This window comes from Lepus europaeus, chromosome 11, assembly GCF_033115175.1.
Source record: "Lepus europaeus isolate LE1 chromosome 11, mLepTim1.pri, whole genome shotgun sequence".
NCBI lineage: Eukaryota > Metazoa > Chordata > Mammalia > Lagomorpha > Leporidae > Lepus > Lepus europaeus.
The window spans coordinates 30,347,962-30,361,159 of NC_084837.1; the positions used below are offsets into that span (position 1 = coordinate 30,347,962).

General features: G+C 36.4%; 1 protein-coding gene across 5 annotated transcripts in view; it reads right to left on the reverse strand.

Annotated features, from left to right (window-relative positions):
• Positions 1–1,038: 1,038 nt before the first annotated feature.
• The window catches only part of TOGARAM1 (TOG array regulator of axonemal microtubules 1), a 74,799-nt gene continuing 62,639 nt past the window's right edge, over positions 1,039–13,198 (reverse strand). For all 5 annotated transcript variants that reach the window (XM_062205208.1, XM_062205212.1, XM_062205211.1 and 2 more), the window contains 6 exons: positions 10,093–10,219; positions 8,135–8,253; positions 6,559–6,748; positions 4,310–4,529; positions 3,084–3,170; positions 1,039–2,184 (listed from right to left, as the gene is read on the reverse strand). In XM_062205208.1, the coding sequence (XP_062061192.1) occupies positions 1,919–2,184; positions 3,084–3,170; positions 4,310–4,529; positions 6,559–6,748; positions 8,135–8,253; positions 10,093–10,219 (1,009 nt within the window). In that variant the 3' untranslated portion in view covers positions 1,039–1,918. The remainder of the gene's footprint in view (positions 2,185–3,083; positions 3,171–4,309; positions 4,530–6,558; positions 6,749–8,134; positions 8,254–10,092; positions 10,220–13,198) is intronic.

The following is a 13,198-nucleotide window of genomic DNA, read 5'->3' on the forward strand; positions in this document are numbered from 1 at the left end:
GCAGGGCCCAAGTACTTGGGCCATCCTCCACTGCCTTCCCGGGCCATAGCAGAGAGCTGGCCTGGAAGAGGGGTAACCGGGATAGAATCTGGTGCCCCGACCGGGACTAGAACCCGGTGTGCTGGCGCCGCAAGGGGGAGGATTAGCCTGTTAAGCCACGGCGCCGGCCTAAATAAATAAATCTTAAAAAGTTACTAAAATATTGAAAATCTTTAGGCTTTGAGTTCAATTACACTGATGGCCGATTTTTTTGTAATAAAAGAGAGCATAGACATGACTAGGAAATTATAACCAGTTTGAATAATGTATATCAAAAGAGGCTAACACAAAATTTAATGACCATTTCAGTGTTGCAACTGAGTTCTCATTTAGGTGTTGTCAGAGGCTTGTTTCTATGCGACGTGAGTTAAGAAAGCTTTTTATATTTTTAAAGGTTATAAAGTAACAGCAAAAAATTAGATGCCACAATTCTGTGGCTTACAAAGTTGAAAAAATTTTCCCAGTACACAAAAAATTGGCCAACTTCAAATCTAAGATTATAGTTTATCATATATAAACTACAGAATAACATATACTTGAATAAAATTTAAGTATTTTAAACAGTACATGTAATATAACAGTACTTAGAAAAATTAATAAAGTCTTTAATCTCTTTTCAACTTAGCTTCAAACAACAATGAAACTCACATTTCTTCCTCAGAAGTTATGAATGAATACAACTGGTTAGTGACCTAAGAAGTGAAAAAGTATAAACATAGAATCATAAAATTTTAGAACAAGATGGGACATTAAAAATCACCTAGCCCAGCCTCACATTTAAGTGATGAGAAAACTTAGGCCCAGACCTGGGAAGGGACTTGTCCAAGATCATGCAGTTAATTTCTGATAAAGTTAGAATGGTAGTCCAGGTCTACTGTTAGGTCATTAAAAAGTCAGTATTATATCAAGTAGATCAAGTGAAAACAATAGGTCTATTACAAAGTATATTTTTTCCATTTTAACCTATATGAAAGTTGGAAAAACAGGACACCTCTCACACTTCTACAGAAATAAATCCTTTTATTTTATAACATTCCTTTTCTTTTTTTAAAGATGCATACAGTACTTACAAGCCCATGAATTCTGAGAAAAGCTACAGAAGACCTGGCACTATTTTTGAGAATTACATAACTGGGCAGCAAAATAACACCTTTATAAATGTTGACATATAGAAATAAAATTTAGTGTTTGTACACAAAAATAGGGAAGTTACATTCAACACGTTTTCTTAAATTGTGCACTTAAAATGTTTAATGTTCCCTAAAACTTTGGTCATCATGCTTTATTGTAACTTGTTAAATTTCACAATTATGTAGATGATTAAACCCAAAAGGTAAGCAAATATATGACATAAACACAGCAGCAAAAGCAAGCTAATACTGCACAATTATATTAGCGTACTGATTAAGAAATACATGTTTTTAACAAATAGCACACAAAACTTTGTTGGTGATAACATAGTTCAATGACTTTTCTTCCACTTTATAAAATAAAGCTGAGTAATGAGACATAGCAGAACATGATTACATAATAAAAAGTATATTTTTAATTACAAATCTAATTGTACATATTGGGTAACAAACTGCAGTTTCTATAGAACAGTGCAAATGTGCAGGACTTTTCTCAAAAATATTAAAATTGGATTCATTCCATGTGCCTCAGATTTCATAATAGGTTACATTAATTATTTTGAGTTTCTGTGTTATGGGTACAAATGTAGTGTTGATATAAGATACATATGCATAGGCTGCAAATAAAAATAGCTACTGATTTAACTTACTAGATGTGAAGTGCAGGCACTGAAAATGTAACTTTAAAAAAGTTCCACTTGTCATCATGTAAACAGTTTTTTTTTATCATACCATATTTCATTAAAGATTCATAATTCATTTAAAATTGTCATATCAAGCAAATCCTCTAAACTCTTTTTGATGTTTGGTGGCTGAGATGCAGCCTGATTTAACAGATTCTGACCCATCTGTGCAAAAAGTGCTTTAGACAATTTAGCTGTGGCTGTTCGTATATTTCCTCCAGCTCCAGGGAGAGAGCCACTATTTGTCATGTTCCCTAAGAGATGCCACAGAACCACCAACACTTTCTGTTCTGTGGCATGGGGCTTCCTTTGATAAAGTTCCATAACAATATCTGAAACACAAAAAATGGTAAAGAGTGAGAGTTTTAAAAAAAGTCAACTTCTGCTACTTAATACACATTGAAAACACATTAAATTTCTTTCCTATGCCATTTGTCCTAAAAGTTAGGCTTTTTAATATACAGTCACAAACTTTCCTCCCAGAGACTGGATCTTCAAATAGTAGAATTCCAAATATGATGATTTAAACAAAAGATAAAAGAACCATACTCAAAATTCATTTCAGTATTCTCAAAGGTAGTTAAATAAAAATTAATACATTTTTAAGCCATGGATCATTTGTCAAACATGATTTAAAGATAGTAGTTTCTTATGAACACTGATATTTGATTTTAATATCTTTTTTTCTCCCCTATATTACTTTTACTAACAGAAAAACTAAACACATACTGGGAAGAAAGGTTAAAATTCTTTTGAAGAAAATATTTTGGGTAAAATTCTTAACACTTTATGTGGCATTATTTCTATCTCATGGGTTACAGCATTGAATTGGTAACTGTTGGGGCTGGCATCATGGGGTAGCATCAGCATCCCATATGGGTGGCTGTTCAAGTCCCAACTGTTCCACTTCCATTCCAGCTCTCTAATAATGCTCCTGGGAAAGCAGTGGAAGATAGCCCAACTGCTTGGGCCCCTGCACCCACCTGGGAGACTTGGAAGAAGTTCCTGGCTTCCCCTGGCCTAGCCCCGGCCATTGTGGCCATTTAGGGAGTGAACCAAGGAACAGAGAGAGATCTCTCTATCTCTGTCTCTCAATCTTTCTCTCTATAACTCTGTCTTTCAAATAAATAAATAAATCTTTAAAAAAAATTAGTAACTATCCTGAAATTTAATGAGTTTATCCTTAGTTACTAAAATATTTCTTTAGAAATTAAAATTAAAAAGTATTTACCAGCAAGCTTTTCTGTCATATCCTGTTTTGCTTTTCCATTTAAAAACTGAGCTTTTGTGCAAAATGGCTGTAGAAGTAAGTAATTATCTAAACAAAATAATAATACAGAAATACTTGTTAAAAGAATAGTAAGAGCTTAGATCTTTTCCATTACATAGCACTGAGTGGAAAAATTACTTATTTCTGGAATGCAAATAAAGTTTTTAAAATCTACATATTTAATATTGACTTAAAATTCTCTATAAAACCTTAATGGAGTAACAGTCTTAATAGCAAATGAGAAACAAAATTACCTCAGAATATTAAGGAGCTATTATATGGTAAGAAAAAGAAAAAAAATTGCCTATGTATCCTTTTCTTTTTTTTTTTTTAAGATTGATTTTTTTATTTGAAAGTCAGAGTTACACAGAGAGGGAAGGAGAGGCATAGAGAGAGAGAGAGAGAAAGAGAGAGGACTTCCATCTGCTGATTCACTCACCAATTGGTGGCAACGGCCAGAACTAAGCCAATCTGAAGCCAGAAGCCAGAAGCCAGGAGCTTCTTCCAGGTCTCCCACACAGGTGCAAGTGCCCAAGCACTTGGGCCATCTTCCGCTGCTTTCTCAGGCCAAAGCAGAGAGCTTGATTGGAAGTGGAGCAGCTGGGACTCGAACTGGTGCCCATATGGGATGCCAGCACTGCAGGTGGCAGCTTTACCCCCTACACCACAGCACCAGCTCCTGCTCCACTTCTGATCCAGCTTCCTGCTAATGGCTTGGGAAAGCATTGGAAGATGGCCCAAGTGCTTGGGTCCCTGTCACCCAATGTGGAAGACCCAGATGAAGCTCCTGGCTCCTGGCTTCAGTGTGGCCCAGCCCTGGCCCTTGTGGCCATCTGGGGAGTGAACCGGTGGTTACAAGATCTTTCCCTCTCAATCTCTCCCTCTTTGTAACTCTGACTTTCAAATAAATAAAGAAATCTTTTTTTAAAAAGTCATATATTTAAATAAAGGATTCATTTTAAGTTGATTTTTGTATCATATATGAGACTGAGGCAGAAAAAAAGAATTAAACACAAAGAGAAATCAATTTAATGTGGTAGTATTTCATCAATAAAAGTAAAATACTATTGAGGAATGAAGAAACTTTCTGACAAAAATCGAGTGATGAAGATTTCAGCATTATAAAACAGGTATAAGAACCAAAGTATAAAAGTAAAAAAATAAGAGTGCCTAGTAAGATTTCTTACCTACGTGCTGACTCAGTGCCTGAACAACATTTGTAGCAGCATTATAGATGCCTGGATTCTTGGAATTCAGATTGTTATCTACTATTGCAGGAATTAGCATGTTGATCACAGGAGACAAGTGGTCTCTAAGTAAAGGAATCATTTTATGCATTGTTTCTAGAGCCACCAAATTTACTTTGCTATTGGAATCATGAAGTCGAGATTTGAAAGCATCAAAGATCTGAAAGTAAGTTGGTAAATTATTTAAAGTAAATTAATATTTATAGCAATTATATGTAAATTCTCTTGTATTTGTTCTACTTCACTATTTAATCACAAACAACATCCATTTAACCTGAACTTAGATAATAGGAGCTTTATAACAATTTGGACGCTAACTCAAATCTTTTTATAAGAAAAAGAAAAGGTTCTAAAAGTCACATCAAAAAGCATTCAAATAAATTAAGACTGAGAACTGTGGCTAAGTAATCAGATGACTGACTCACTGTCATGATAAATATGCTGTGCTCTGGAAGGTGTAATAGCTTAGTCAAATCTAAGAAAGGTTTCTGTTTTGGTCTAATTGTAGCAGAGGTATTTTATTTATTGCCGAGATTGCACTAGTTTCAGTTTAGGTTTGTTATGAGAATTTAGATGTATTTTCAAAGTTAAATTCTCATTATAAACTCTTAATTTGGCTACTTTAATTATTCCTTGTTCTTCAGAATACTAAACAATTTAATCATGTCAGGTGAGAGAAGCGCTACTGTATAAGTTGAGACTATTAACTACTAATTCCTAACATTACAATTTTTTATGTAAAGAATGGTAATTCCAAGAGATTTTTAATCAACAGATATCAGAAAATCTAACTTTCTGGTTACCATCACATAGTAATGTACTTTTCTGAAAACTAAGAGACAATGTATCAACGGAATTAAAGAGTACCTATATATGTTTGCCAAGTTTAGTGCATAACATACAAATTTAAAATGGAATTTGATTGATAAATTACTAACAAAATTACCATAGCTAAATTCTGATGAAATACAGATAATCTATGCTCTCGTACTATGAATATTTAGTAATATTTCCTTTCTTTGCTTGTTGTCTTCAAAAAATAGATATATCAATTGGTTCACAGAGATTTCTGACCCACATAAGAAAAGCTTTAAAATCTAAGGGCTGGCATTATGGCATAGTATATTAGGCTGCAGCATACGGCGCTGGCATCCCATATGTACAACAGTTCTAGTCCCATTCCCAGCTGCTTCATTTCTAATCCAGTTCCCTGTTAATGTGCCTGAGAAAGCAGCAGAAGATAGCCCAAGTACTTGGGTAGCTGTACCCATGTGACAACCAGATGAAGTTTTTTTTTTTTTTTTTTTTTTTTTTTTGACAGGCAGAGTGGATAGTGAGAGAGAGAGAGACAGAGAGAAAGGTCTTCCTTTTTGCCGTTGGTTCACCCTCCAATGGCCGTTGCTGCCGGCGCACCGTGCTGATCCGAAGGCAGGAGCCAGGTGCTTCTCCTGGTCTCCCATGGGGTGCAGGGCCCAAGCACTTGGGCCATCCTCTACTGCCTTCCCGGGCCATAGCAGAGAGCTGGCCTGGAAGAGGGGCAAACGGGATAGAATTCGGCGCCCCGACCGGGACTAGAACCCGGTGTGCCGGCGCCGCAAGGCGGAGGATTAGCCTGTTAAGCCATGCAAGGCGGAGGATTAGCCTGTTAAGCCACAGCGCCGGCCCAACCAGATGAAGTTTTTAGCTCCTGTCTTGGGCCTAGCCCAGTCCAAGCCATTGTGGTCATTTGGGGAGTGAATCAGCAGATAGAAGATCTCTCTCTCTCTCTAAGTCTGTCTTCAAATAAAAATAAATCTTAAAAAAAAAAAACTATTCTAAAACAATGTCAAGTCTCTTAAATGTACTTTTTTTTTTTTTTTTTTTTTTTTTTAAATACTGATTCATTTGACATATATTTTCTGCATGCCAAGTTCTGAGGACTGTGAGAACACAGAGCTTGGCAGGAGTTTATCATCTTGTGGGAGGATTCAGACAAATAAGTGGCTATGTTCTTATTTTTTTTTTTCAATTACTTTGAGTTGCTTTTAAAATACATAGCAAAGCCAAGACAATCCATTATTTTTACTAAGCTTATTTTGACTTACTAAAATAACACAAGTAAGGTACTAAAAATAGGGCCATTTTTAATATTAATTAACTTCAAGATTGGTCATAGATTTCAAAAAAAATTAATTTTAACTGGTCCTTACCTTCACAATGTTCCCAACAACAAGCTCTTGATTATTTTCAGTATCTGATAAAAGCTGCTTAATCCCATTAATGCGATCACGAAAATCTTTTGCATTTAATAAACCTGTTATAACTTTAATATATTCAGCACTTTCTAAGGAATTACGACAAACTGACTTCCTGGTGACTTCACGAACTTCAGTTACCTCTCTAAAATAAAAGAAAGACAAATTTAATTTCATTTTTACCTTATAAAAGGCACAAACATAATTTAGGAATTCTTCCCTAGGTTTGGTGGTTTGCTAGGAGGACTCATAAGAGTCAGCATATAGTTGTACTTGTAGCTAATATTTATTAAAGCAGCAGGATACCCACCAAAATCAGCAGAGGAAAAGAGGTAGGAGTCTGAAGGAAACTAGACACATTTCCAAGGGTTCCTTCTGAATGGACTCACACAGAAGACATTTAATTCCTTCAGCAATGAGTTGTCATAACATATTATGAAATGCTATCTACCAAGGAAGTTTATTAGAAAACTCCATGTCCAGGTTTTTAGGGGAGCTGAACATCTATGAAATAAGCAACTGACTAGTAAAATGTGTAAAAAAGGCCTGGCATATAGCATGCTCTTAATAAATGTTAAAAATAAATAAATAAATAAAAGAGAAAGAGGAGGGAGAAGAGGGGGGGGGAGGAGAAGAAGAAAGAAGAAAGAAAAGCTTTTGAAAATTGGTGTGAAAAAGATTTTTGACCAAATTACCTGAACCTGGATCTTAATCTAATGTCTTAATGCAGAAAAAAATGATAGATTCTGACCCAGTAAGTCTGAAGGGAATACAAGATTTTGCATTTCTAATAACTTCTTAGGTGATGCCAATATGGGTGTTTGTGGACTATATCCTCAATAACAGGGCCCCAAAGCACACACATATTTTCACATAGATTTGTATTTTATAAAATTTATTTTATTTTATTAAGTATTTCAAAGATAAATCAATACAGAAAATGTACCTATTCATATAGTTTTTAAATGTTTTAAAACATATTTTAAAATACACCAGAAGGGTAGTTATAACATTTTCAAAGATCTTTAAAACTTGCCTAATCAGTATATTAAATGTTGTTACAAATAGTTTAAGTATATTACAAAATTGCATATACAACTACATTTACAAAAATTTTAAGAGGAATATTTTTCTGGTTGCTGGCATTATGAATGATTGGTTAAATTCTTCTTTCAATGTTCTTATTTGCTAAAATTCTTTTGTCTTTAAACATAATAACATATTACTTTTATACTCAGGTACAGAAAGTAAAGACTATGAGATTTTTAAAAATATAATCAGAATTGTCCAACATAAGCCTAATATCGACAAATTCATTAACTCTAAAATTTCATTCATGTGCATGCATAGTCAAGTTTTTCTGATATATAATTGCCTTATAAAATCTAATTACTTTTTAGGTTCTTACCAAACTTATAAAACTGCATTAAATTTTGACAAATACTTCTGGGGTAATTCATGAAAACACCCAAATGAGACTACTATCACTGGGTAGTAAGTTGTCTAATGATGTAGACTATCATAATCTTACCTGTCAGCTGAATTGAAAGCATCTCTAGAAACAGATGATGATCTTGTATTTCCAACATTGCCAGTATGAGATCGTCTTCCTTTTGCTGAGGGAGTATCTAATGGTATTTCCCCTAAACCCTATAAGCAAATGCAAAGCAAGGCAGTGTAATAAATCTTAAAACTAGTAGTGAAATAACTTCAAAATATAATTTTCAAAGTATCCATGATTGATTCTTTCAGGTATTTTAATAATATGCTGTGTACTACAGGGTATCAGACTACTTTACACTTATTACTAAATTAACAATATATGTAACTGACTAATAGGGAATTATGTACTGTATTGTTGAAACAAATTATTTAAACTTCTAAAAAGTAATATGATTATATATATAGTAAAGATTTATTTATTTATTTGAAAGTTATAGTTACACAGAGAAAGCAGGAGAGGCAGAGAGAAGGAGAGAGCTCTTCCGTCTGCTGGTTCATTCCCCAATTGGCCGCAACGGCTGGAGCTCCGCTGATACGAAGCCAGGAGCCAGGAGGTTCTTCAAGGTTTCCCACGTGGGTGCAGGGGCCCAAGGACTTAGGCCACCTTCTACTGCTATCCCAGGCCATAGCACAGAGCTGGATTGGAAGTGGACCAGCCGGGATTCGAACCAGCGCCGATATAGGATGCCAGCACTGCAGGTGGTGGCTTTATGCGCTACTCCACTGTGCTGGCCCCGTAATATGATATATTTTAAAACTATTCTTCTTAAAGTTTGAAGTCTATGCACATAATATGAACACATTCCACAAACAATGAAACCCTATACAACCCTACGACTGTAAAAAAAAAATGCTGGTAAGAACTATTTATAGTATTTTTTTATTTGATACTTGTAATGGAAATGACTCACAAATACAACTTGCCTCATTTTATTCATATAATTCTTTAACATGGTCATTTTAATAAGTGCTATTTGAGTTCAAATCTTCAAGATCAACATGTAGAAAAAAATGCTTTAAAATATCTATTATGGCGCCGATTCTAGGTCCATGGCTCCTGGTCAGATTGGCGCAGCTCCAGCCATTGCAGCCAACTGGGGAGTGAACCAGCAGATGGAAGGCCTCTCTCTCTGCCTCTCCTTCTCTATGTAACTCTAACTTTCAAATAAATAAATAAATCTTTTTAAAAAATGTCTATTAGCCCACATCTTTATTGACATCATCCTTTCGTAAGTTAAGTTCTTAGCCTAAGACCATTAGGGAGAAATGACGCAAGTTATAATAGAAAATTTCTACACAATTAAGTTAAATATATTTTCAAAAAATATGTAAATGTGTTACTTTTCACATTTTATTTGAAATAAGGCAGAAATTATTCATGGTAGACATTACTATCATTTTTTAAAAATTACTATTTATTTGAAAGGTAGAATTACAGACAGAGAGAAACATCTTCCATCCACTGGCTCACTCCCCAAATGGCCCAATGACCAGAGCTGGGCGATCTGAAGCCAGGAGCCAGGAACTTCTTCCAGATCTCCCATGCGGGTGCAGGGGCCCAAGCACTTGGGCCATCCTCTACTGCTTTCCCAGGCCATTGCTGAGAGCTATAGGTGCTCATATGGGATGCAGATGCCACAGGTGGAGGCTTAGCCTAATATGCCACAGTGCTGGCCCCTATCCTCATTTTATAAAAATAAAAATTGTTTAAAGAAATGATGCTTTGTAGCTAAAATTACATCATTTCTAATTTTCAGATTTGTGATTCAAATCCAACTCCACTAAGCCAAACTATATCCCACTATACATTAAGTTCTATTCAAGGCCTGATATTATATATGTCTACTTAGTACTACAGTTATTAAAATGCTATTGTAGATATATTCCAAATGATTAACAGAAAAAGTAATTATTTCCATCCTTTACCTTCAAAGGAAAAGAAACTTTACTTTAAAGTTGTCAATGAAACAAACATTTTCCACATACCTTTTGCCGTAAGTTTTTAACAGATTCCTTAATGTATGGCAAATCTTTAGATGGGACATACTTTTCAAGCATTTTTTCAAAGTTAGGATGACACATCATGAGGAAAAGCATCTTTCGACCATAATACCTATGGATATTTGAGAAATATGTAAATAACTTTACATGCTTTAATAAGCTCTGGTTCTGTCCTTAAATGTAATATTTTTAATAAAAATTATCAACATCAATATTACCATACCTATTTTAAGTAAAGCACTGAAATGTAGGTATACTACCAGTACTAGAGAGTACAGAATTCTGCTCCTATAAGGCACCCTTTCAAAATCATTCTAGTTTCAATTATTTCAGTCATATGCATAAAGCTTTGATTGCACTTTTCAGGCATGCAAGATCCATATCAAGGCTGGCATTTGGTAGAATTGTGAGTTAGGAGAATTTTCTGTTTTTCCTCAGCTCCTTGTCCACTGACTTATTACTATTGACTACCTGTTGGTCGGATGTTATGGCCTGATTCAACTTTCTCTATCTATCTCTTCCTCTCTAGTCAAAACTTACCTGGATTTCAATTATTAAAAACCTATTCTCTGCTACCTAAAATATACGCAAGGTTAACCAATAAATTGTGGTTGATAAATTGAGAAATGTTATACTAGTCTCTTAACTTTTTTTAAAATGTTTTACATGCATTTATAAGATAATATCTTAAGCCAAAATATCTTTCTAACCATGGAAATTCAGATATTATGGAAGATATAGGACAGAGGCATCTAAAAGTATCTCTCAATATCATATTATTTGCTCTTCATGAAGGCCTGGTCCTAAAATAATTGTCAGTTTTGCTTACAACTTGGAATATATGGGACTTGAAGAATCAGAAAAGGACAGGCTTTTATGGGGCAGGGGTGTAGGACAATCTTAGGATCACAGATATCAACCAGACCTCTTCAAATGTAATGAAATTGCGGAAAGGCAGGTGATAGCAGACAATAAATATCACCTTCCTCTTCCTACAACCAGAATAAGATCTACAAATATGCATATAAAGGTTTCATAATCAGTTATCATCTCATGGACAATTTGGGAACACACACACACACACACAGAGAGAGAGAGAAAGAGCGAGAGCGAGAGAGAGAGAGAGAGAAATACACTCAAAATGGTCAAGGCTGGGGCAGAAGCTGGGAGTCAGGAACTCAATCCAGGTCTCCTACATGCGTTGCAGGAACTCAATTTCTCAAGCCATTACTGCTTCCTCCTAGTGTTTGCATTAGCTGGAAGCTGGAGTCAGGAGCCAGCGCCAGGTAGTGAACCCAGGTACTTCAACATAGGACGGGGATGTTTTAACCACCAAACCAAGTGCCTTCCCCCAGTTCTAATTTTTACCCTAGAATGTTAAGGACTCGAGGTCTACCATAGGACACCCAAGGACATGAGAAATGTTGAAATAAGTAAGTGAGCAGACAATGGACAAAATGTAAAGAAATACTAAAACTCAAAATTAATTATAATGTATTAATTATTTAAAACTTTAAATGAGAATCCAAGCAATGAAAAAATTGTTTAGAAGAATCATTATGCCATTAAGGAAAAGTTAAGAGAGGATATACACTAAATAACTATTTTTTAAAAGATTTATTTATTTATTATTTGAAAGGCAGAGTTACAGAGAGGCAGAGGCAGAGAGAGAGAAAAAAGTCTTCCATCTGATGATTCACTCCCCAAATGGCCGCCTTCAGCAGGAGCTGAGCTGATCTGAAGCCAGAACCCAATAGCTTCTTCTGGGTCTTCCAAGCAGGTGCAGGGGTCTGAACACTTGGGCCATTCCTCACCACTTTCCCAGGCCATAGCAAAGAGCTGGATCAGAAGTGGAGCAGCCAGGACTTGAACCAGTGCCCATATGGGATGTTGGCACTGCAGGCGGTAGCTATATCTGCTATGCCACAGTGTTGGCCCCACACTAAATAACTAAAGAATCTCTTTCTGTTGTTGTTAATAACTAGTATATCAAGATCTGACTCTCTTAAATTTTTTTGAAAATTAATGTGGTATGCAGATCTTCTTTAAAATGCACCTCCAAAGATGTCCTATTCAAATTCCTAGAATTTGTGAATATGATGTAATGTCATTGCCAAGATTACAATGTTACATGACACAGTTGATCTTAACACAGATAATCTGGAATGGACCTAATCTAATCAGACAAACCTGTAAAAGCAGAGTTTTTGTGGCTATTAGCAGAAGAGTAATAGAAATTCAACATATAGGCCGGCGCCACAGCTCACTTGGCTAATCCTCCACTTGCGGCACTGGTACCCCGGGTTCTAGTCCTGGTTGGGAGGCCGGATTCTGTCTGTCCCGGTTGCTCCTCTTCCAGTGCAGCTCTCTGCTGTGGCCCGGGAGGGCAGTGGAGGATGGCCCAAGTGCTTGGGCTCTGTACCCGCATGGAAGACCAGGAGGAGGCACTTGGCTCCTAGCTTCAGATTCGCGCAGCGCGCCGACTGCAGCAGCCTTTTGGGGAGTGAACCAATGGAAGGAAGACCTTTCTCTCTGTCTCTCTCTCTCACTGTCTAACTCTGCCTGTCAAAAAAAAAAAAAAAAAAATTCAACACATAAAGGGATTCAACATACTATTGCTGACTTGGAGATGGAGGACTGCTCCATGAAAAGGAATTCAAGTGGCCCTGGGGCACAAGAAGAGATCCTTGCTGACAGCCAGCATGCAAATGGGGATCTTATATCCTATAACTGCAAGGAACTGCCTGAATGAGTTTGGAAGTAAATTTTTCATAGAGCTTCTTGATAATTCCAAGCACTGCTATCATGTTAATTTTGGCCATGTGATATCGTAAGCAGAGAACCTACATGAGTTTTGCAACTCTTCTGATGTAAAGAACTGTAAGTTAAATAATTTGTATTGCTGTGCCGGCGCCGTGGCTCAACAGGCTAATCCTCTGCCTTGCGGCGCCGGCACACCAGGTTCTAGTCCCGGTCGGGGCACCGATCCTGTCCCAGTTGCCCCTCTTCCAGGCCAGCTCTCTGCTGTGGCCAGGGAGTGCAGTGGAGGATGGCCCAAGTCCTTGGGCCCTGCACCCCATGGGAGACCAGG